The sequence below is a fragment of the Crocodylus porosus genome, unplaced genomic scaffold (genome assembly GCF_001723895.1).
Source record: "Crocodylus porosus isolate Cpor-Errol unplaced genomic scaffold, CroPor_comp1, whole genome shotgun sequence".
Lineage (NCBI taxonomy): Eukaryota > Metazoa > Chordata > Crocodylia > Crocodylidae > Crocodylus > Crocodylus porosus.
The window spans coordinates 17,100,955-17,126,581 of record NW_017728921.1 but is presented as its reverse complement, the minus strand read 5'-3'; the positions used below and the strand labels follow the sequence as shown (position 1 = coordinate 17,126,581).

The following is a 25,627-nucleotide window of genomic DNA, read 5'->3' as shown; positions in this document are numbered from 1 at the left end:
GAGATGTCCTTTCCCATTTTTCTGTTGTTGGCTTTCTGTATAGTTTAGACACTAGAGGAATGGATAATTATTAGAAGGTTACAGAGCTGCTTTTGTTTTGTCTTGTTTCCTCAGCCAAGCTTGAGGGAATGACTTGGAAATGATTGTGAAGCCCCCAGATAGAAGGGGAACATGACGGGTGGAGATTTTTTTCTTAGCATTCAGACAAATTTGATTTCTTATTACCTGTCTTAAAAGGTGGGGAAAACTCAAGATTGTGTGATGTCCTCAACTTCATAAAGAATCCAAATTTAGTTATGAGCTATAAAAAGAAAGACGAACCACCCCTTTTTGTTATTCTTCTGCAGTGAGTCAATGTGGCCAATTGAAGCAAGAAACGCAGCCATTGCTAACCACTGCTTTACATGTGCTATAAACCGAGTAGGAACTGTAAGTAGCTTTGTAGCTTTAGATTTGTATTCCAGGTATCATAACACATCGTGATCCTAGCTAATAAATTATATGATAGCACTAGGATATTCCGAAAACTCTAGTATTTCTCTGTTCAGTCTGAGCTCTGCTCTTCTAGTTTTTTGTCATGTGCTTTGAGGACTAGAAAGTGTTACTGTTATTCATAGTCAGCAGGGGGATTGAGCTGCTTTACTGCTGGCAGCCTATGTTCTGCTGTGTGTAAATTTCTTCATTTAAATGTTTCTACATCAGAGTGTTGACTTGACACACGTCAGATCAACACTCGGGATCCCAGTATTGCACTATTAGACAGGAGGGCATGATACACAATTATACACGCGCACAAACACCACTGAGTTCACACACACATATACACACCATCGTGACTGTGTATTAACACTAGGGGGCATTGGGGTAATTTGGTGCTTGGGGTTATTTAAGATCAAGTGGCCCCAGGGTTACTCGAGGTCACTGGGGCTGGGGTTTACTTAAGGGGTTACTTAAGGTCACTGTGGCCCTGGGGTTACTCGAGGTCACTGGGGCTTAGGGTTACTTAGGGTTAATGTGCCCTGGGGTTACTCAGGGTCACCTGGTGCTGGGGTGAAAGTGAGGGAAAAAGCCTGGTGGCAAGGAGGAGACAGCCAGGAAACAGAGAGGTAGGAAGCTGGGAGATTGAGGCTGAAAGGAGGGGCAGAAAGCTGGGAGATCAGGGCTGGAAATGAGGCAGAAAGAACTGAGGGAGAAAGCCAGGAAATCAAGGAGGAGGGTCAGGAGGTCAGTAAGACAAAAACCCAACTTGGGGTTTCAAAATAACAGGTTTATTGAACAGACAACACATTACACAGCCCCACAAAGTTATTGGTTCTTACACACACACAAGCACTCACATACACACCCACACAATAGTAGCAGGAGAGAAAAAGGCTTGGTGGAGGGATTGAAGTCAAGGTGTATAGGGACAGAGTCCAGGTCCTTTGGTTGGGGAAGGAAGGTGGGTGATAGCTACCTATCCTGAGCTGTGAGTAGATCCTCGATGGCCAGTCAGGGTCTTCTCCGGCAAGGTGTTGTCCAGAGGGGGTCACCAGCAGGTCCTCTGGGTGGATAGGTGGCGTGGCATAGTGCTGGTCCAGATGGAGAGGGTGTCCCAAGGAGGTCATACTCTACCACCCCTTTTATAGGGGTGGGCTACCTATCTCCTATGGGAGGGACATGTCCAGGCAAGGACAACCCTGCTCAGATGCCTATGTGCAGATCCAGGTGTCCTCATTGTCTGCTAGGACACAATGGTGGGGTTGCTGGTTTCTGCTTTGAGAGGTTGGGTTTCTGTTCTGTTCCTGGATGAGGTCTGTGGTTCCTGGGTGAGTCAATTCAAGGCAGTGGTCCGGTCGTTGAGTTGATCATTCAGTAGAGGCCTGCTACCATTGTAACTCAAGCACCTTTATTCATTCCCATTCATTCAGGAGCCAATTTACATGAGGCTGGTTAGAAGTGAGTCACATTTACAACATAGGTTACACCTGGGTAGAGGACAGAAGATGGAGGCTTGACATTACTTTACAGACATAGATCTAAATCATATAAATTCAATATACAACAGTAAAACTCAATACAACTATAATAGAACACTATTTACAATATAAAAGGGGCTTGTTACTATAAGGGAATATAAGAGCTTAGCTTACCTAGTACTACTTCTAAACACTTATAAGGGATAGAGGGGGCAGAGAGAAAGTTAGAAATGGTTGGGGAAGGGGAGGGAATACATTTTTAAGTTTTAAAAAAACAAACAAACTTGGGTTTGTTACAAGAGCTGTAATGTTTTGGTATCACTGTATGCCCCAAAGCTGCATGAATAATAGGCAGTTGCCCAAGTAAATGCTCGTTTTCCAGGCTAGTCCATTATAACAAGACAATTACTATCTTGGATTGAGAAACTAGGCCACTTCCAGCACTGTTGCTGGTAAGCCAGACAAGTCTTAATATGACTAGGCAAAGCATTCTAAACTCTTAGTTTATATAAGCTATCTTATTAAACATTACATCCCTTGTATTGCAAGTGACTCTTGAATGAAGCAGCATTATAGTGCCATCTACAGATTCATTTCAAACTGTCCTTTGTTTCACAGGAACATTACATGAATGCATTCACGTCTGGAGATGGTAGGAAAGGTATGTGTGGCAAACAGATTCTTTGGTGCCTTAGAGCTGTTGATGTCCCAGATCTGAAGAAGTGGGTCTCTTTCTTGCTAACTACCTGTAGTTTTTATGACAGCTGTAGCATCTGATGGTTGCCTTATTTCTTGGAAATGCTGTTTCACGTGGTGGACATAAAAGGCACTTTCCTGACATATGGTCACTGGAGGTCCTTATTTGGAGCTTCTGTATCATTTATGTTTAGGCCATAAACTCTGAGGGTTGCAAGACAAAACCCCACAGATCTGCCATGTTGTTGGTGTAGTGTATAATTAATGCTCTTGTTTAAAATCTACAAAAGGCGGGGATTTCATTACCAAGGACTATAGCTATATGGGTAAGTTAATGGGAGAGATGGCTAGTTTTGAGTTGTCCAGATCCAGACTTATGTATGAGATATTGAATCTCCTGTGTGAAAAGGTTAATAAATAACAGTAGTCACATAATATAGTATATGTTTTAAAGCTTTATTTTACTGCCTTTATAATTATAGTATATGAGGTACCTGTTTGGGTTGCAGCTAAAATGTACAGGAAACTTTGGGCACCTATACACGTGTTGGATATCTGCTCCGACGTGTGCTAGTTAGTAAGGGTGTGTGAAGAGGGCAGTGTTCGATTTGGATTCGGCCCAATTTGTGGGACAGTGATTCAATTTGCTGATTCAGATCACCATCCCAATTCGATTCGGCTGAATCTGAAGATTTGATTCTGATTCGGAGAGTCAGCGATTTGGCCATAGACACAGCTTTATATGTTTTTTCTATGTACCTCAAGTTACCAGGCACAGCTTGTGAATGCTGTGATGGTGGGGCAGATGGAGCATCCCATGGGAGTGCGGGGGAGATCCCCATGCGCTTGGTAGCGGACCCAGAAGTAGACCACAAGTACTTCCCACTGAGTGCATGGAAGGCCCTCCCCCCGGCTTGGCGATTGGCCATGGGGAAAGCTCAGGTGCCCCCCAGACCCAGGAAGCACCATTTACCAGGCAGGGAGGATGTTGGTCCCTCCTGCACTCCATGGCAGACCCAGAAGTGGACCAGAACTACTTCTGGTCCGCTTATGGGTCTGCCACCAAGCATGGGGGGGTCATCCACCACGCGCCCGTGGTACGCTCCATCCGCCCCACCATCTCAGCGTTCATGAGCCATGCCTGGTACCTCGAGGTATGTAGAAAAAAACATACAAAGCTGTGTCTATGGCCAAATTGTCGACTCTCTCCGAATTGATTTGGAGGCTTCTGATTCGATTCGGAGAGATTAACAGGTCTCCTGATTTGATTTGATTTGGATTTGGAGATTCAGCTGCCAAATTGGGCCAAATCTCTTCCGCATTGAATCAGTGACCAGAGTTCTGCACAGCCATGCTAATTAGTACATGTTGGAGCAGATTTGATTAATTGAATCTGCTGGAGCGTGCTAATTTGCTCACTCTAGCAGTCTCCACATCACGTGTTTTCAGTGTCCCTGCCACCATTTAGTTAAAGCTCCCCTGCCACCATTTTGAAGTGTGGGGCATTGGATTTGTGATGGTATGGGCACTTTAATTAGTGCAGCTCTCAGAGCACTCCACCCTGGAGCAGGTGTAAAGATGTCTTATCTTACTGCACTCCTTTATTTTACTGCCTTTATACTTTTTTTCCCATTTTTTGTGGCAGTTGACTATGGACACCTAGCTTATGCAGCTGTGTAACAATCCTAATGTCAGAAATGTGGTCTTATTGCTCCTGGTGTAATGCTTTCTCTACAAATAGTTCATGGGTGGAAAGCTAGACGTTAGGGGTATGTCTGCCCTGCACATTTAACTCGAGTGATTTGTACCTGGGTGCGAGTGCAAAGCCAAATCAGGGTTACTCTGATTTGGTGAGTGTTCTTAAGACTTCTAGAGGCACCCTCCATGGTTCCCTATGATTGCAGTAGGCTGAGATACTCTGTTTCTTTCCCAATGCATTTTGGGAGAAATTGTGTGTCCTAAGAACATAAGATGCATTATAGGAAGGCGGTTGAGAACTGTGAACACTCAATGATCTAGCCTGAACCCTCCCAGCAAAAGAGGTGGGTTAATAGTTTGGGTTAAAATAACAGTCAAGGGCTTAACTCATAACCCCCAGCCAAACCAGTTAGCACAGACACCCTTAGGCCTGAGTGAGGTTGAAGGGGTTTTATGTGTGGGCAGAAGGGGTAAGAGCCTGAGCTAATTGTGGTGAAGACGGACTTCAGAGGCACTTTCACTAGAGCAAACTGAAATGTACTCAGCTAGTTTTCTTAAATTCTTTACTTCTATATCATTTTAAATGTTGGCTCCAGGGAATATCACAGGAAAAGACAAGCACTAGCAGTATATGAAATGTAAGAGAAAAAAGAAAAAAAAAACATAATAAATCACTTGCACTCATTGTGGGCATGAAAACAAAAGAGATGAATTCTGAAAGCCAGATCAACTCATACTCTGCCAGGTCATCAAGTAATGTAGTCACAAATCCAGAGTAGCTTGAGACTCTGAACCTGTTTTGTCATGAAATCAGTTTCAGCAACATCTCAAACTCCAGAGCAGCTATCAGCATCTTTGGCTTATCTGGCCTGGGTCTAAGCCTTAGCCCTAACCAGCCCACTTCTACTAGGTCCTTGTCTTAGCCAGACATAGGAGTTTAAGTTTTGCAGCAGCTGTACCAGGGAGGCCAGCAGTATATGTTTTTCAATGAACAGTCCAGAACTGCAGACGTGTCTGATGCATGTGGCTAACTTTTTTATCCTGCATTGGAGACCTAAAGCTGCATGCTTTATTGGTGGCTTTGAAAAAGATTGTGAAGTTGCCACCTGCATTTACTTAATTGTGGGATAAATGAGAGGCGATGCTAATTTAGGGCACCTATACATGTGTCCGATGCCTGCTCCTATGCATTTGAATTATAACATATTGGAGCAGACTCAATCAAGTCTGCTGGAATGTGTTAATTAACGTGTACCCCTCCCGCCCCCCCCGAGCATGTGTCAAATCACACTAAGTTTCTGTTCAAATGCAAAGACTCTTAAAGAATAGCAAACAAAATAACATGTTATGTAAAACTCACAAGTTAGGTGGATTCCTACCTAAGTATGGCACACATGGAAACTGTCCTCTGTACTAGGACATCTCTAAAGGTCAGAGAGAGAATTTTATCCTATGGCCTCACAGTGGCTTGTTGAGTTAGACAATACCTAGTTTTAACAAGAGCCCAGCTGGGTAGGAACCAAGAGAAGCAGTCCTGGGGCAGTTTGGGAAAGGAACTTGTGAAGCATGTGACATTATGGATTGATCTGTTGTGGTTATAATTGTTATTAATATTGTTATTGTTGTTAAGCACACCATGACTTGGGTTATTTCTATGGCTCGAGTTACGTGGCTGCCCCAGATGGCAGTAGAACTCCTGGACTGTCCCGCACGCAGGATGGGCTTTTGGTTGCCGAGATGGATCTAAACCTTTGCAGGCAAGTCAGTGACAAATGGAATTTTAAGGTGAGTCTTTATATTCTGTAAAGAAGCCTGACCTGGTCCCTGGAACAGCGTGCTAGCTTCATTTGGAACAGACTGAAGATACCCAGATTGTTAACTGATACAGTGCTGACTTCCAGAGTCTACAGACAGTCTGAAGCCCTGGATAACTACCTCCATTCATCGCTTATATCTTTTAATTTAAAAATATAAAATTAAAAAACTGCTGAATGAAACTAAACCAAACATAGGCTCCTTCAGGTCTCCGTAAGAGGACCCACGCATAGATTTACTGTGATCTTAAAACGTTTGTTTTAAATTCTCAGCTTTTGTTGATTTAGATTCACCCTCTAAAGTATCTTTTGTAGACAGGCCCTGAGTTCTAAACCTTAGAACTGCTAGAGATCTGGAACACCAGACTTTCCAGTCACCCCCAAACACAGCCTGCACTTTGACTCCTGGCAACCAGGATGACAAACCCCCTGGGTAGTAACCTTTATACCCTGGTTCTCCCTGCCTGAGTGCTTCAGAGATATTTTACTTCAGTGTTCAGCGTTTACTTCCAAGAAAAGAAATGGTAAATGCTGGCTGTGACATCACAGAAAGCAATACTTATCTTTTCATATAGCATAATATACAACAGTGCTGGATCCTGTAGGCTGCAGCATTCACTGTTCAGAAAAAGGTACTCTGATTTCAACTTGGGGGAAAAACTGAAAGATTTTTACATTGATTTATAAGCCTGCACAAACATATTGTACAACCAGTTTCATCTCAGGAACTGGATTTTGGTAGCTATGAACAAACAGGAAGTTAGGGCAACAGAGAATTGTACATCTTTTCCTATACAGAATTATATTAAGCAATGAGCCATCACATTCTGCTCATTGCTTATGCTTGTAACAGTTGAGTTCTTTTGATGCTTTGGAGCTATATACTGTGCAAAGGAGCCCTGTTTTCTGTGGGATGCTGGTGCCAACTTTTGCAGTACTATTAAAATCAGGGGTCCTTTCTGTACAACATGTGTCTAGTGTGTCAGGGAGTACATGAGGCCTGGCCCTGTAATAGCACAAATATGCATTCAAATGAAAAGGTAGTTATTACTATAAATAAGAAAATGAGTTGAATAATCCATACAATATCCTAGGTACTATGTTTATATTGGATTCAGTTTATTTTATGCTACCCCCAAGTCTTGCATTTGCAGCATGCATCAATTTAGTGTTGACAATGGAAACAGGGATGTAGGAAGTTTTAATAGCTGAGTAGCATATAACAAGGGCATTTGCCATCCAAGAGGGTGGAGGAAGGGGGCAGCTAATATTTTTGGCATCCATGAGAGAGCTGAGATTTTTGTCATGGCAACACTTTCCCATCTGTGAGCAGGACAGGTGATTTTTAACACTTCTGGTGGACATGAATTTGTTCCCCATCCTAGACAGTCCTTAACAGCAAGTAGATGCATGATCTGTTCTGGAATCTGCCACTACATCCAACTAAATGCTTCCACTAATATTATCAGAAGGAAAATAATTTAAAAATTGCCCTACTTGCATTTCATTATTCATTCAGACAAGAGAGGGAGCAGTTGACTCCTGTCAGGACCAATATTTCAGACTGTTTGTATGCTCTGAAAGGTGGTACTATATTGAGTCATATTCAGAAAGATTTGGTCAAAAGCATAATGGCTAGACAGACACTTGCTGTGACAGGAATATCGTGGGATCTGTCTATATGTGTGTGCAATGATTTCCATATCAAATGGACTCATTTTCAGTATAAAAATTATTCTTTCTAAATGCCTGGAATCTGAAAATCAAACTGAGTTCTTACCCTACTGTGCCTTATCACCAGGTGACCACGATACCATCATCAAAGCTATAAAAGTTCCTATGTGAATAAAGGTTCTACAGCACAAATGCCCTCAGTGACACCCATGTAAAGTCACCAAGGGCAGTGGAGTCCCTCAGCTGTTACTGGGGTAATAGTTGAAAGCCTTCAACCACCCCTGCAATTTGATTGCCCTAGTTCAAATTAAATAGATGCACAAAAAAGGAGGGAACACAGCTCCTCCTTTACCTGCACTGGGTCTATGTGGTAAGAGAAATAAACAGCTGAGAGCTCTTATTTTTATCAGTAATCAGAAGATACGACTGAACACACAGAGCTAGGAGAGTTGCTGTACATGAAGCAGTGACTGTAACGTTAAGTAGATTAAATACATTAGCTTTTGCAGTGGGCAGTGGACTCTGTAGCTGTGCAGTAGTCTTTGTATCAGAGTGCTGGTTAAGTGTACAGATCAGGTGAATTAAGATCTTACTGTTTTTAAAAGCCTGTTATTTCTCTGCCCAGAAAAGCAGCATTAATGGCTATTTTCTGTTCATCATTTGTAGTGGTCCTTGCTTGTGGTGAGGTGAAGCAAGACCCGGGAATGCAAGACTTCCCAAACTTGTATGGGCTGTTAGCCCATTCCTGAGCTCACAGCCCAGCTTCTGGTCAGCTTGTGAGGCCTCTCAGTTTAACTTGTAGGCTGAACCCATCTGCAGTCATTGAATTTCTTTGCAGCCCACCTAGTTGTGAACTGTATTTTAGGAATTGCTGTGCTAATTGCAAGCTGTTTTAAGAAGCTAAAACTGCTTTTTTTTCCAGATGACGGGTAGATACGAAATGTATGCGGAGGAACTTGCCAAAGCAGTCCAGCCAGATTTTACACCCAACATCATTAGAGAGTAACCATGTTAGTGACAGTAACATCTTCCCTAAAAATACAAAAGGGATGTAGCTAAGGTTGTCAGCCAAAGTCTTGTTACTGAAACTGAAATCTGATACAGGCAGTTGTAATGATGTTCAGTCAAGAAGTTACCACGCTACAGGTGGGATCTCATTATGACATGCTTCAAAGGGTGCACTGAAATGTTATAATAGAGACTACTCCAAATGAGGAATACTGTACACAGATATGATCTGAGACTTGCAAATTACATTTGTCTGTTCAATTTTGTCACAGGACAAGTGTCCATTCTGTTTAACAGAGGACTGTTATGCATACAAGGACTGGAAAGGGTGTCTGTTGTAATGACTCTTTTGTAGTAATGGATTTTGTTTAAATATGATTCACTTGGCACTATTTACTATGAGCCATTGGCTGGGTTTGGAAATATTTTCATTGTCCTGGAATTTTAATTGAAATGGAGTTTGTTGCAATGAGATTCTACCTGTATAAGTCAGAGTTATAGGTAACTTATTATGCTGCAAAGTGAAGAACAAATACTTAGAGAGCTGAATGAGAAGTATGCCTGGCTCAGATTTAAGTTCTGCAGCATATGTTAAAGTGCGTGTTGGTGAAATAGTATATAGGTGAGATACTATGTGGCTCTCAGAAAATGCTAGTGTAGTTGGTGGAGGACTTTCTCTCTAACACTCATCATACTGGGATAAAAATGTTATAGACTCTCTGCATGGGGTCTTCTGATATCAATAGTCTCTTCTTCCCATAATTTAAAAAAAACCCTTTTTCAGTCAGTCATAGGCTGGATGTTGAATCAGTCAAATGATTCAGAAGAATAATGGCTGCATATGTTGCTCTTGCAGTTCTGAAAAGGAGAAGCTATTTAGGATTGGACTAGATCTTATTTCTCTACTTCTCCCTTTGCTTTCTGTGATAACTTTTTATTGTCCTATTGCCAAACTGCTTACATATTTCATATTATAGGCATGTCCCCTTTGGATGATTTATCTTGCCAGGGAGACAGTGTTCTACCCTCTGACTCCTTGGAGAATTGTTATGTCTGTGTTTATTGGCTTAAGATATTGGATGTCCTGTCCCTAGACTTACAGCCCAAGGAGGGGAGGGAGAGAGTATGGAAGGGGTCAAAACATTTAAAACCCAGTATCTAAAATTAGGTTGCCAAATCATTAAGTGCCCAAATAAGGACCTAGGAGCCTAAGTTTTGGCATCCCTTTTTAAAAGATTTTGTGTCCTGTGGCATGGCTTAGAGAAAACTATCTGGCTCTGGTAACAATTAACAAGCCTTTCTACAAGGACTTAGAGCAGGTAAAAATTAAAAAAAAGAGATATTGTTTAACTGGATTTCTGATGGCAGAAGCAAAGAGTAGACTTTTCTTCTCAGTGGAAATGCCCTTTTTGGAATGCTTCAGACAAGTAAACAGTGTGAGGAAATAATTTTAGCAATGGCAGGATCACCATGGATTACTGTAGTTTTTCCAGGTTGAGGACAATATTTTGGTCCATTGTTGCATTAAAGCTAGAGCAACTCCAGTGAAATCCATGTCATCATTTTAGATTGCTACTGGTATAACTAAATTCAGGTTCTAGCCCTTAATGTCTGTTTGCATCTTAATGCTTTACAATTTAAAACTTCAGTCAAGCAGGAGTAAACATTGCATGTTCTGTTAGGGCCTTATCTAACATTCATAAAACTATTGTGACTTGCACAGCTTTGATTAGATTTGCCACAAAGGTCAGTTTGCATTAAGAGAGCGTTTTAAACTGTGGTTAAACCAAAGGGATCTGCATTATGTTCAGTGATTTCAAATGGTATTTTATAACTGGGTAATACTGTTGTAGATTGGCAGAAATCTTAGGATTTTGTCATCTTACTTTCCTGTATCCAATTTTTAAATAGCAGGGCTCAAAACTCTGCTAAGTAAAATGATTTTTCAAACAGTTTCATAGTGTGTGGTTGTTTTCTTCCTGTAGTAAAGATTAAAGGTTTCCAAACTTAAACCCTTTGACTGCTCTGCTAGAAATGTAGATATTGTGACGTGTGTGTGTACAAGAAATGGTGATAGCATTGATTCAGTATTGAATGCAGGGAGAAGACTGTATGATGTGGGAGGGGTTCAATAGAGGGAAAAAAAGTAATATTTTGATAACTTAGTGTCTTGCTTGGATATATTTACTTGTCTCCTTTCCCCACACTCACTTTAGATACTTAATCCAAACAACTGAGGGAAAAGAACTCAGAGGAACTCTAGTCATTTAGAAAAGTTTAAGCAGCAAGACTGTTTCTCTTTAAAAATAAATGTTTTCTCCTATTCTTTCTTGTCTCTTTTTGACTGTACAAGTTACAGGTGCAGATTTAGCCTTTTTTTTTCACTTGACTCCAAGAACCTTACTATAATCCGTTGAAAATAAAATGCACTTTTTTTAGAAAACTGTTTCTTCTAAAAATGGCCTACCTTGTAAATTTGAGTTTTTAAAAAAAGGAAAAAAGTTCATGATTATCTACTAATACTTTTAATGCAGTGACTTATTTTCTATCTTTCGTTATACTTCTTCTGTCAGACATAACTACTTTTGGGTCCATAATAGTTATAGTCTCCTCCCAATACATCATCTGTCTTTTTAATATTTTCTAAAGTATGAGATGTCTTTCTAAACCTGGAAAGACATCCAGTCCTGATTAAGTGCACAGATGCCCCCTAAAGTTAACATTCTGTCACTAGTAGTACCCTTAGTAAGTATAAAGCTACCTTCCTTATCCATGTATTTTTCCTGTAGCTGAGAAGGTTTATGTTTTACTGTGCTAATTGCAACTCCTCTTTTTTTTCAATTTACCTGGACATATACTGAGGTGGGGGAGGAAAGGAACCACTTGCCTTTTATGTGTTTACTGTGTAAGTGGGTTTCTTAGATGAAGCAAAATTCTGGTAATTCAGCTTTGGCCTAGAGCACCTTCCTCCATTCAATATTATTAAGACCCTTAACATTTATAGCTTAAAATGTAAGCTGATTAGACATCACAAGAATAGCAGGCTGCTTGCTATCTGTTGAATTGTTTTTGGCATGTCTACACAAAACGTTTGCTGTGGAGTAGACTAATTAGCTCTGCAGTAAACGTCTCATATCCACCCATGCATGTCAGTTAGGCTGCAGTAAACTAATTAAATCCACAGCAGGATAGCACTTGTAAATACACAAGTACTTACAAGTACTATCTTGCTGCAGAGTTTTTTTACTGCATGTGTAGATGCCGGTGTGGCTGGCTGTGTGTGCGGTGTGGGTGCTTCAGTGCAGTGGCTGCCTGCTGGCTAGTACCAAACTGGAGCACCCTCATGCCCAAGCCAGCCCCTCCACAGCATGTTGAGCTAGGCAGGAGCAGCCTCAGGCTGGTAAGCTGACCTCCGGGCTGCCTTCCAGCTAGGGCTGCTCTTGCCCAGCTCAATGTGTTGCAGTCCTAAGCCCATGTTCAAATGGCACACCTGGGAATGATAAACTCTGGTGCAATAAACACCAGTTTATTGTTTTGCATTAATAACGTGTAGACACTGTGGCTGTGTCCAGACAAGTGCAGCGGTGCGGTCTGTGGTGCCACAGACGCGTCTGCAACACCACATACTACACATTCAGGTGTTTTCTATGCTGCAAGACAGTGATGGGGAGGGGCACAAAAACCACACAAAGGAAAAGAAAAAAAAGCAGGGTGACGCATGCATGGGACAGTGCACTCCACCCAAAACTGGAGCCTGGTCTACTGCAGCCATATTCCAGCTGCTGACTAGGCTCCAAGCAGCAGGATTGCTGTTGCTGCAGCCCCAGGAGGCCCCCAAGTAAGGCTGCTGGGGCCAGCCTAGTGCTGGCTCCCACCCCTCCACCCCCAGGGTAACCTGCCGTGTGCCAGAGGGCACATGGCACAGGCATTCCCCAGGGACAAGTAACAGTGGTACAAGATGCCCTGCTGCTAGTTGTCCCCGGGGGAAACAATCTTCCATGCTTGAGTGGACACGGTCTTTGTGTTTGTAGTTTTTACCTGATTTAGTCAATGCTTTTTCCCAGTATCAGTGTTTAAATTCTGTCTTTTAAGAATAAGTTCGGGGGATTTTTGGCAATTTTAAACTTTTTGTTTTGTTTTTATCCCTGCTTTCTAACACACTGACCCTAAATCCCTTCTCCCACCCCCGCAACTCCTCCAGCTTCCACAAAGGCAAACGATATCTTAAACTTTATTCTTTGTGTTGTTTTAATTATAAACTATTTAATACAGCCTATCTAGAACCAGGTAATGACCTGCCAAAGAAGTTACGACTGCTTACTAGGGAATGAGTAGTGTGGACAAGATCTCCGTAGTAATCCCATTAAAGATATGTACATACAAATCAAGAAAACCATTGCAAAGACACTGATCAGAGATGCATGTTTAACACATCTATTACCCCACACCATACAGACATGGCTAGCATAGTGCCTTTGAAGATGTCTCTGTTACTCTACAGTACTGTTAGACAGACGGGCTTTTATATAACCTCCAAAAGTCTATTGTTTTGAGAGATGGAGTTGCACACAGCAGCTACATTTTTCAGTTGCAACACTCCCACCTTTATACCTACAGTGCAGAGAAACTGTTGGATTAGCTTATCCCTTGTATAAACCCCTCCCACAATGGATACTCAGTTGTTGTGAGGAATGCCTATAGCTGAATGCAGATTGCAAGCTCTAAGTGTTTCACATGTTCCATTATTATATCTCCAATTTTAAATGGTCAGTTTTGTCTGGGAAAAGTGGCAGGAAACCAACCTAAATTCTAATGATGGTGCTTTAACAGCTGAAGTAAAGATTTAACTCATAAGAGTTCAAAAATGGCAATTACAGTTGTTTATATTCTAGTTTAATATATAACACTTCCTTTAAAGATCTTGAGACACTTTTCCCCATAACAAACTCATGACAAACAACTGTTACAGTATTCCATACTGTTATCAGTGACTTTAAACCTTTATTGTGTATGGTTCAATTACAAACAAAAATATATTTATGTATAAAATATCTCTGCATGTAAAATATCCCTTTTTTGCTGTGGATAGTGAGGATAAAAAAGTATTAGACAAACATTCTCAGAGCAAACAAACTTCAAACAGAAAAAAATTAGGTAGTGTTAAGAGAATTTTGACATTCTGAATTTTTGCCCAATCTCTTTTTTAACCTAAAATTTTAATCCCTGCAAATACTCTGTATTAACTGTCTTCACATGGCTTCTGCCTCTCTTTTGTTTTCATTTCCCACATCAGTCTTTCACTTGACTTGTAGGAGATTCTACTGCCATGGGTGTCCCATGTTTTTTCCCTTTGACACTTGATCAACTCATTTTTTTAAATCGTTACGTTCTGTTGAACTGTTTGAAGTCCAGATACCCAAACACTTAATACAACAGCAGTAAAAATAGTTACACCCACACTTATTTTTCAAACCCACTTATACTAGGTACTTTCACAATGAAACAAGATTCAGTTTTGCCTCTAGTGATTCATGTACAATCTAAGGCTTCCCTCCCATGGTTTAATGCATGGTTCTGCATCTGAATAGCAAAACCAGTGGAGTCCAGTTCAGACTGGCTGCTTGGTGAAAGATATTACTCTTTTCTGTAATAACTGTTTTCACTGGGCTTAAAAGATCTTTTTTAGAAAATAAATTCCATGGTGATTTGATGAGGTTGAATGAGTTACCTGACTGGAGAAAGTACGGATTAGAGAGGTATTGTATGAACCTGTAATTAGTTTACAGATAGGTTAATTAGTAATATAGCTAATAAGATCTTCCTAACTTAGACATCATACAGGTGGACTTGGCCACAAAATTCTGTGAGTGGCCACATGGTGGTTTAGTTTGTAGAAATAAGGCAATACCTGTTTCTGGTTTTGGCCCCAGGACCACTGCACTAAGTCCTAACAATGGCACTGATGCCTCTATTCTGTTCCCCCCTCCCACATCTGCATCCTAATTCCTGGTTACATGCAGCAAGTGCCTCAATACATTCCAGTCTCAAAGAAATGGGAGTTCAAATGCATGGTTTCCTCATAGCACCTACTCACTGCTCATTGTTTTACACTGAAAAGCAGCTGTATTTACTCCTCTGTACCTATATTCCAAACTTTGTAAGGAGGAGGCACTCAAGATTATACTGAGCGCACACATTACAGGTACTTCACTGGCACTCTGTAGTGTTTGCAAACCAACTGATCATAGATATTTTTTCCTTACAACTTTTGTCTGTTATCATGTGATAAAACACTGAATCCCTCTTCAGTGTTTTTACCTGCAGAGAATAATGCTGTACTATTCTGCTCAATTAGGTTCTCCAGAACAGCTTTAAAAAAGACAGCGTTTATAAGAAGCGTACACTCTGTTGGTTGTCTGGATGCAAAATTATAACACACCCTACAGCATTGGTAATAATTTTTCTTTCCAAAAAAATAAAAATCTTTGGAATTAGGCGGGCAGTTCTGATCAGTTGTTACCATTTTATGGGAGGTCACATTTTGGGCCAGAAGTGGTTGCCACTGTCTAGCTGGCTCTACACACTAAAGGTCATCTAATGAAGCACATTTAGATTGTTGTGAACAAAATTCAGAATTGAATGTAAAGTGGCAAGACTAGGAGTCAGTATTTCCAGGACTTCTACATGTAAACTTGTGAACTTGGTAGCTATTTTCTGTACTGCACAGAGCTGCTCACATAACTGACTACAAATAAATATGTTGTAGCAGTCCATGTGCGGCCCCCTAACTCTTATAGTTTAGCTTAAAATACCATAATGGAGTGAAACTACTGCTGCTTAATTCAAAGCACAGAGGTAGAAAGTCTGAATTCCTGTCCTAATGTCTTTTTGATTTCAACCAAGAGAAGTCTGCACTTCTTGCACCTACTTGTGGGAGGTCCCCTGCTGAATCTCAACAGCAAAATTTGGCCTCAAGTTACAATGCAGCCTTTTGGCAAAGTCTGTTGTCTCTGTGCACGCATACCATAAACCCCTTAGTGTGTCAGAGGTTACTTACTGCATTTGCTTAATCAGTTTAAAATGTGTACAGACTTTTCCCTCTCCGAATACTGGAGAAAATTGCATGTGCGGATGGCATCATGGGAGGAAAGGTGTTCTCAGGTCTGTTAAGAGACTCAAAAATCCCTAGACCCAAATAAAATGTTATTATTCAGTGTACTGGGGTAATAGGACTCTGGGCAAGATATTCTGGAGGAGTTTAACTCATCCAGTGTAGCAAGTTAGGTAAAATAATGCTTCAAGTGCTTAGTGCTGGGAAACAGTATCCTGTAGCCCTTCATGGGAAGAACTGTATATCTACTGAAGAGAAGATCATACTGCAAACTCAGCCCAGAAGTGCAGGTGGTGAGGGCAGTCCAGCTGAGTTTATAGAGGAAGTGGGCTACAGTAAATACATTTCATTCTCATAATGCAACAGAACTAAAAAGATTCTACCATTGTTGGGTCATAAGCTGACAAGTCATTTTCTTACTTCAAGAAAAAAAATCTGTTGGCTACATTAATCATTTTTTTTTCTTTACTACATCTGACTGGCTCACAGCTATCTCAGTGTCAGATGAAGATCAGGTCTTGCAGTTCTGAAGGCAAACCAGAGTGAAACAGGTATTTGCTCTCCTTCTACCTCTCATTCTCTTTAGTAAAGCCTGTGCTTAAACTCCCAAATGATGATTTAGTTCATGCACTTGGTGTATCTTATTTTGTATGCTTAATTCAGAAACAGGCAGCTGACAGAAAGCCTGACTGGTGGGACTGCATTTTATAATGCTGTCAAATGTGCAATGTTAAAATGTAAAAGTGTATATAATATATATATCTTGCAACATCAAATATTTCATCAGGAATAAAAAGATGAAGATAGCACTGCAATATAGTTCTACGAATGTCTATAAAGCATCCCTTATTTAAGATCCCACTGCAATGCAGGAGCAAAGTCTGTGCAGTGAGAGTCCTGAGACAAGCAGCCAGCTGCTATGCAGCCACTGGGCAGACTGCACCGTGAATGACAGGAAGTACCAGACTTGGATGTCAGCTGTCCATGTAGATGAAGAGAATATCCTCATCTGTCCCATAACTTGTCCTGGCTTCCTCAAAGTTACTGATACTGGTGCTGCATGTTCCTGTGGGGCAAGAGCAAATTGTTAGTCAGACTCAGCTTGGGGAAGAATTTGCTCACAAGTGCTTAGCTTGGCTTTGGGAAACCTGCACCAGGAAAACTGAACTACCAGTAGATCACTCTGAAATATCTCTTGGGCTTTACTTCCAGTAGCAGGTCAAAACAAATGCATGGTTCAGTGATGGTTGCAAGGGGGCCATATAGACTTAAAACACCATATTGCTTATGGTTTTAGCTGCAGAACAACATACATAGTTTTGCTTTGCCAAACCATATCCTTCTTAATACTCAAAGCTTGTGAAATGCAATGGTGATGGGACCACACAAGAGCCTATTGAAAAGTGTACTTGCAACACAGAAAGTAGTTTGAAATCATTGAACACAGCAGCAGCCATTTTAAACCTCATGACGTTGCTGCCTGATTCTGACTCCTGTTATCCTGGATACTCTCAGTTCTACTTTATGCATGTTCTAGAACGGGGGCGGGCAAAATACGGCCTGTGGACCAGATCCAGCCCATGAGGTCATTCTATCTGGCCCATGGGGCCCCTAAAAAACTTCGAAAATTAACATTTATCTGCCTTTGGTTCCAGTAAAAAATGACAGGAGCCAGGCGCAGTAGGACCCAGGGGAAGCCCGGCAGGCTCCTGCAGCAGCAGGGCCTGCCCAGCCAGAAGCCCCAGCAGGGGCTTCTGGCCTGGGACCATGTGGCTAAACTGGTGCCAGAAACTCAGGTAAGGTGGGAGCAGGAGGGAAAGGAAGGAGCCCGGGCAAAAGCTGAGTGCAAGGAAAAGCAGCCCTTCCCCCACCCCAGTGCTGGCGCTCCCTACTGCAGCCACTCACAGTCCATGCGGGGTTGTCCTGAACAGGCACAGGCAGCCCCGAGTGGGCTGTGAATGGCTGCAGCACGGGGTGCCAGCCACAGGGCTGGCCCTGGGCTGCTTTTCTGCCCCCGGGCTCAGCACCAACTTGTAACCTGCGCAGGCAGCCAGCCTGGGCCCTATGCCAGCTCCGGTCTCACCTGTCGGGGCTGCATGTGACAGCTACAGCTGCAACCTCCCCACTTGCTGCACTGGGCAGCATTTGCCACTGCCACCTCTGTGCTGCCCAGCATGGCAAGCGGGGGCACCGCAGCTGCTGCTGCCACAGCACAGCCCAATGGGCGAGCCCAGAGCCAGCACGGAGCCTAGACTGGCTGTGGGGGCAGGTTACAAGCTGGGGCTGATACCGGGGAGGAAAAGCAGCCCCGTAGCTGGAGCCCTGTACTGCAGCTGCTCACAGCCCGCCTGGGCCTGCTCAGGACAGCCCCACACAGGCTGTGTGCGGCTGCAGCAGGAAGCATCAGTCACGGGTGAGGCAAGGGCTGCTTTCCCCTGAGCTCCGCACCAGCTCATGACCTGCTGGTGAGCAGGGGGTCAGGGCTGCACGGTGCCCCCCAGCCTGTACCACAGGGCTTAGGGGCACTGGGAGTGAGTGGGCAGGGAGCCATCAGGAGCACAGGGCCTGCACCAGTGTGTCCTGGGGCCAGCGCCAGCAGGGGTACAGGGTCCCGGCCAGCAGGGGCTCCATGGAGCCGGGCCAGCTCCCCACTCCCTGCTGGGGCAGCCCAGCCCAGCTCCACAGACCCCTGCCAGCTAGCACCCCACTTTGGGGCCCACTGGTGTTGGGCCTGGGACACTGGTCCCATGATGGTGACCAGGGTACCTGCCAAGGGGCGAGGCTAACCATGCAGCCCTCGACAGCTTGCCAAAACTGGGTAAGCAGCCCTCTGCCCAAAATAATTGCCTGCCCCTGTTCTAGAAAGAAGAGAATGAAGCACCCAGAATGAAGCAAGATTTTGTTACTACTCACGGTCAGCATAGGCAGGGTTGTTGTAGTAGATACTCCCTGAGGCTTTGTTGTAGCCACACAAAACAATAAAATGGCCTTGGTAGTCAGGATTCCTGCAGAAGCACTTCTGGCCAATGGGAAGGAAGCAGCAATATTTGACAGGGCTCGAACAAAGTTCACACAGTAACAGGACTGCATTCACCAAAACAATGGCTACATGACCTTGGGACAGGTGCTTCTGTATATCCTGGACAGTCACCGTGCTGCAGAGAGAAATTCAGACACCCACATTCACAAGCACAGCCAGAAAAGGCATCTGTATTTGTTGGACTAACTTTATCAAGCAGGTGAAAGTGGACAGTCGCCATCTTGGTTAGTTGGTGGTATGATTAATGGTAGGGACCTTCCTAAATCGTGATGGAAGTTCACAGTACAACAACTTTAATCTTGCTCTTTTTGCCTCTCGGCCACTCAGCAGTAAGGGGGAGGGGAGAAGGGGGGCACACGGCAAAAAGAGCAAGATTAAAAGGTGCTGCTGCGCCCCAAATTTCTGCTGTGATTAGGTAGGTCCCTATTTATAGGACTCAAGTACAAAATGTGTTGCTGAACTTCAAACAAGGACTCGGCTACATCTGAGGACCAACGTGGTCTCATTCAAACGTCATCATCCTATCGCTGCCAATGAAGTGCAGAACTGTTTTAACTGCACTGATTTAAATGGAAGCTAAGAGTACAACTGGTGCTCAGAAGCAGCGTGTTTGTGAGGTGGTGAGTAAATCATTCAACACCTGAGAAGCTACAGAAGTTATAGGAAAGTCAAGGCTGCTCTTGACTGGTACTGAACCCCTCCCATCTACCCTAAACTCTAGTTGCAGCTTCTCTCTGAAGAATCAAGTTTTTACCAGCTGAGGATCTAGGGATCTTGTAACTGTGTAGTCATCTTCATCTCTGCACCCTAAGCTGCATCTGCCAAGTAGGAACATACAGCTTCTTTAGTTACAAGTCTGGACTGTTTGTCCACGCCAGGATTATTTTACTAATACTTCATGATGCCTGGTATTAGAGGGGGAAATCTGCTCATGGCCAACCAGTAATTTTGCTTGTTTTAGCTGAAACCCTTCCCTCAGGGATACAGACAGATGGTATGCTTATTCTCAGCCTGACTCTTGGATCACATCCAGATGTTCAGGCCATGTGCAAGGCCTTGCTGAATTGATGTGCCATTTAAATGTTCCCAGTGTTACACAGATGCTTGTACAGCCTTCCCCAACTCTAATGCAAGCCAAAAGCTGGAGCTTTATTTGTATGCTAGAGATGACTCAACATTTTGCTGCTCCCTTCTTCCTAGGTGTAGCACTAGATGAATAGCAACAGGCACACAAACTTGATAAATTAGTTAATAAGTATGGTAAATGCACACTGAAAAAGCATATAAATACAATAAGGTCACAATTTCAAGTTACAAATGCCACCTTCCCTTGCTTCTTACTCATCCGTTCAGTAAACAACAAGAGAGAGCTAAATTCAGCCTTGCTGGAGGGGGTGCAACTCCTGACTTCTGTTTAGATGCTCATGTGGTTTCTACTCATTTTTTCCTTTGCAATATCTCACAAGTAATTACAAGGCTTTAAGTAAATTGCAGTGCTTTTCTTCTCCCACATTTGCAAGTGCTTTCATGGAGGTTCCATCATCTGATGGAAACAGGGCTATATAATATAGAACAGTCTTAAGATTGAAGCTATTTGGCAACATTTATAGGGTTTCCAATTAAGCTGCCTTTTGCTTGTTTCTCCATCTAGGCAGCATTAATATAGTTCTAGAAGCAATGGGTTTCACATCACACAATGTTCTCTTTCTTATGGATAGCAAAGTTATTTGAGAACAGCCAGTTAGAATACTGAGTGGTATTCTTCACTGGGTAGCCTTAATTGAAGACCAGATGAGGAACCTAATAAATAAGTGTCCCATTAGTGATTCCAGAACACTCTTCCTTCCCTTTCATGGCCCTACATTTTTCTCCTCCTTTTCCCAGTCATCTCATCGTTTGTCCTCTGCCTCCATCTCAAAGGAAAGAGCAGAAGAGAGGTGGGGCCTGATTTTAATCTGATTTGCATCAGTATAAGTCAAAAGTAACTGACTGTAGTCACAGCAGTGAGAAGAGAATCGGACCTCCCAGGGAAAAACAAATGAACCAACCAATGCTTACCATTTCTCCACCAGCACCTTGCAGGCTTTGGCTTGTGCAAACAGCTGGTTCACCCGGTTCTCTTCCGTGTCAAAGTGCTTCCTGTAGAATGACTGAGGAAAGAAGAGACTTGATGAACATTTGCCAGAATTAAACTCATCCTCAGTTAATCTACAGTTTAAAAGACCCTGTTAGCATGGCGTGGGACAAAAGATTGCTAAAGGGATAAGAATTTTTCCTTCTCTACATCCCTGGGTGAGAATCTGCTGTAGGTTATCAGTTCAAATTCAGGCCAGGTATGTAAGATGTAATTTCTATCTGATGGCTATTCAGCTGCCTATGTGAGATAAGTCTGGTAGTTTCACAGTGGTTCCTACTGGGCAGGCAAGTCAACATCAGAAAAGCCATCACAACTCTTGGCACTATTTAGCCCCCTTGTTGGCAGTCTCAACAAAGGCCAAGGATTGCATGGACATGGAGACTGAATTCCCCTCTCACCTCTAGAGGTGGTTCCTCCAGGTCAGGGTTGAGGCACGTTGGTGGGGGAAGAGTTGTGGAGGCTAGCACTGCCACTGCCCAGGCTGTACCTGTTCTGTGGATAAATAGAGGGCTTCAGTCTCCAAGGCTGTCAGATAGGCTGGAACCTTTCATGAACACTAAATTCATACTATCTTTTTCACAAGCATATTTTGGAATTGAAGATGGAGAAGTTCTGGGACTGTGTCCTAGCCTCAGCTCTGGAATGGTTTCATGGACTGTGTGATAGTAGACAAACTCTTTTTACAGAATTGTGGGAACTGTAACAACATAGCATGTCTCCACCAGCATGACCCTGATGAACTGTTATTAAAAGCACTGGCCCCTTCCCAGTGAATGAGGATGCCAACCTGGTTTTTATAGCCCTTGTCCACTCCAAGCGTCTGTGTGCAGAACCGATGCTTCACGCCAAAGTGCCGCATTAGGTAGGCCAGATCAATGGTCCAGATGCTTTTTGTCAATCGAAGTTCCCGGATGGCCTTCTGAAACTCATCGTCATCCAAATGATTCATGTACCTGAGATATTGGGAGGAAGGGGAAGCAGGTATTAGCAAAATGTGTCTGTTTCAGTTCAAGCCTCTTAGCATCATAGAAAGGAAAACCTGAAACAATAGGGTTTGGTTGAGAAATGATCACAATATAATGCACAAATGCCTCACAAATTTCAAAGGAGGGAAAAGGCAAGGCAGGGAGGAGGACTTCACTGGTTTTATTACACATGACTGTTTCTCTTTGAAATTTATTACTGTCTTGATTATTGTACGGTGCTAAAGGTGTACAGAATACTGCACATTAGGTAAACTCTATTAAACAACAAGGTCTTATCCTGAAGAGTTTACAGTCCAAGAACACACGTACAATATAAAGTAAGCACAACAGAGGTGGGAACTAGAGCTGGGTTGCTTCAAGAAATAGTTGGATTTTAAAATAATTTTTTTGGAGGAAGAGGAAAGAAACTTTGTAAATATTTATGTATCTCAAGCATTGAGGCTTGTACGAAGAAGGTCACAAGGGAAAGAAAAGAACCAGTTGGGAGGCACTCTAACTGAAGTGGAAAAGGGTGCAAGAGACCAGGGATTTATTCAGGCACAGTTATAGAAAGCTTTGTAAATGAGAAACAACTGAACTTGTACAGAAAAAAGGAGAAGCTGGAAGCATTCAGGGAGGGGAGGAAACAAGGTCACATTAGCAAGGTAAGAAGATACAATTTTAGAAGCTCAGTTGTAAATGGGGAGGAGAGGAAAAGAGGTGAAAGGGGAAGGAGAGGCAGAGGTTACAGTAGTCAAGATGGGAAATTACCAGCACACGGACTAACGTCTTGGCAGAAGGGATGGAGAGAAATGAAAATCTTCTGCTTCATAGCTACTAAGTGGACATCTAAATAGGTATTTCACTCTCCTGCACCTAAGCTCATGTTCCTCTGTGGAAGGAAAGACGAGTTCAGCAGGAAGCTAGCACGTTACAAACCGGGCAACACAGAGCATAGTCTTGAAACTCAAGGAATCTCTGGAATGTTAAACGTTTACTTGGCAGAGCAGATACCCTACTGGAGAATGGCAAGATACTAATGTCTATTAATATGGGCTAAAACTCCTAGTTATTTGAAAAAGTACAGAAAAGACACTAAGTGAACTGCTGTGCCAAGTAACTGTCCCAGCAAGGAGGCTGGATATAATTATGTAAAGTAAACCATGCTACTCTGCAGGGAAAACATTCTAGCAGGTTAAACATGCTGATCAGCAGAGTTCTTAATCAACTATTTTGCATCTATCAGAACACATGGTTAGTTACTTAAATCTTTCAGCTTTGTTTTTCTTTTCCTCCTGCTAGAGAGCTGGTGCTGTGCCTAGTCAGGCAGCCATCATTCTTGGAAGGGTATGGGGAGAATATGCTTGGATGGAGTTGGGAGGCTAGGTCACAGCCAGCTACCTCTACCAACTTCTGCCCTTAGCACTGAGTCCTGATATATGAAAGTGTGTGGCAGTATGAGTAATACTTTCCCCACCCTGTGCCCAAACCCACCCCTTCAACCCAGAACAATTACTTACTGCAGAACCATCCTGGAGCAGGCTAACCCACAGTCCCAGTGGTACAGCTGCTGAATAACTGGCACTTTCAACTGGATGTAGTCAACTGTAGCAAAAACAATACATTAATATTAAGAGCATAAATAAATAAGCCCAGGTGGGTATATCCTTCCATGCACTAGTTCTTTTGCCAGCTCTCTGTGCTGTACTGGGGCACTTTAAAAAAATGAGGCTGAGAAGCAACTAGCTGACAGGAAAATAAGTGTTTCTAAAGAAGTCCATTTAGCAAGAAGTAAAACTAAGGTGTGGTTTTAACCTGGCACTCCCTCTTTGCTGACAATTCTGCACCTTCCTCACACCTCCTATCCATTTTTCTGGTTGGTGAAATCCCTGGTCAGGGCCTCTGTTTGAGTTCCAGCAGACCAGGGGAACCACAGATTTTCATCTCTTATTGTGGTATGTTCAAAACATTCTCTTTTTTACAGATGTTGTGACTCTGGAAAGCCTCTACATGTCAAAGAATGCACCCAAACAGCAAGAGTATTCATCAGGCAAATGCAGCAGGTCAAGCCAGAGGAAATGCTAATCAAGACTGTAGTATAAACATAAGCAACAAAGCTCCACAGGAAAAGATCTTGAAGCCTTCCCTACAGATGCAGATCTTGTCGGTGACACACCCAGTGTATTACTGTTTATTCAAATGATTTTGCATTGAAAATCAACTCTTGGAAATGACTCTTCTTGGCCTTCTGCATTATGAGCTCACAACAACAGCGCCAAGTAAAACAGAAAAAAAATCCCTATAAGAAAGCTTCAGATTGTTGGGTTGAAATACAGTGCAGCCATAAAATAAACTGCAAGGATGTCTGCCCCTCCCCAACAGGAGAAATTATGACAGCTTTCTACTGTCAAGGGTGATGATGAAACAGTTGCAACCTCACTTCCTGATCCACTACCTCAGAAGTTTTAAAGTATCCAGAGTCAGTTTCAGCCCAAACAGGTTTGATGGTCAAGGGCCTTGTGTCCTCAAGAACCTTCCCACTTGAAGTAAGATGACTTGAGGAAGCTGTGTTAACACCACGTGAATCGAGTCTTCACAAGTCTTCTGATGCAAAGACAAGAACAAGACGCGTTCAACGTCATACAAGCTAGTTGTGATCAACATCAGTTTTTCAATATCGTCCTTCTAACTTGCGGCAACTTTCCACTGAAGGGATGTCCCAGCTGGCATGCAACAGGAACAAGCAAACATGGATTTTGGGGGCTCCTTCCAAAATTCCTGTGCATCCTGCTGTTTTAAGCCATCCTCCCGCGTCTCTGAAAACTGGCGTTCTCTCCTGTTAATCTGCCTGGCCAGCACAGATCAGAGCGCTCGGACTCGTTATGCTAAAGGAAGTATTAATCCCAGGCATTTTCTCACATGGGAAGGTATGAATCATTTGTCACAAACTAAAATGAGTCGGTAATCAGTTTAAAATGAACAGAAGGAAGCTCTCTCTCTCGCAGGGTGGAGCACCCCATCCCCCCGTGCTGTGCAAGCCCAGCTGAGCCCAGCTCGGAAAGCGCCAGGGGACAACGCGCCCTTGGAGGGAAGGGGCAGCAGTCGCTATTGAGCGCGGGAGCAGGGGCTGGCGGCTGTGAATCAGAGCTGTCTCAACCGCAAATGCTGTAGGCTACAAGTGGGAGAGGCACAGCAGGGACATCAGACCCAGGCCACCCTCCCCGTCAGCACCCGCTTTCTGCCCCTGCCCGACAGGAGGGACCTGGGGGGAGGGCTGCACTGGCCTCAGACCCTGGGGCAGCGGACAAGCCTCGGCCCTGCAGCAGCGCGGGGCAGCAACAAGTGAAGCCCGAGGTTTGGCCGAGTCTCCTGGATGGATGCCGGGAGCCTCCTGCCCGCGTCCCCGAGCCCGGGCGGGACCGGCCGGCAGCAAGGCCGGAGGCGGTGCAGGCTGCGGACACAAATCCTCACCCCCCACCGGGGCCCGCGGCGTTGGAGGCCTCCCAGGGCCGGACAGCGCGGGGTG

The 25,627-nt window shown here is 43.4% G+C and overlaps 2 protein-coding genes across 4 annotated transcripts in view; one reads left to right on the top strand and one right to left on the bottom strand.

Annotated features, from left to right (window-relative positions):
* Positions 1–10,801, top strand: part of UPB1 (beta-ureidopropionase 1) — a 43,032-nt gene extending 32,231 nt beyond the window's left edge. Inside the window, exons 8-10 of the mRNA XM_019539401.1 lie at positions 2,577–2,619; positions 5,983–6,137; positions 8,763–10,801. Of these exons, the coding sequence (XP_019394946.1) occupies positions 2,577–2,619; positions 5,983–6,137; positions 8,763–8,846 (282 nt within the window). The 3' untranslated portion in view covers positions 8,847–10,801. The remainder of the gene's footprint in view (positions 1–2,576; positions 2,620–5,982; positions 6,138–8,762) is intronic.
* A 3,013-nt stretch (positions 10,802–13,814) lies between these two features.
* GUCD1 (guanylyl cyclase domain containing 1) lies at positions 13,815–23,735 on the bottom strand. Of its 3 annotated transcripts, XM_019539152.1 has the most exons (6): positions 23,622–23,735; positions 21,924–22,089; positions 21,058–21,149; positions 18,873–19,114; positions 16,922–17,025; positions 13,815–16,378 (listed from the first exon to the last, which is right to left on the bottom strand). In XM_019539152.1, exons 1-5 carry the CDS (start codon positions 23,630–23,632, stop codon positions 16,934–16,936), a joined length of 603 nt encoding a protein of 200 aa, XP_019394697.1. In that variant the 5' UTR covers positions 23,633–23,735; the 3' UTR covers positions 13,815–16,378; positions 16,922–16,933. The 3 variants fall into 3 exon arrangements, with proteins under 3 accessions (XP_019394697.1, XP_019394696.1, XP_019394698.1); XM_019539151.1 differs by lacking the exon at positions 13,815–16,378 and having other exon boundaries at positions 16,921–17,025; XM_019539153.1 differs by lacking the exons at positions 13,815–16,378; positions 23,622–23,735 and adding an exon at positions 22,873–23,538 and having other exon boundaries at positions 16,921–17,025.
* Positions 23,736–25,627: the final 1,892 nt, after the last annotated feature.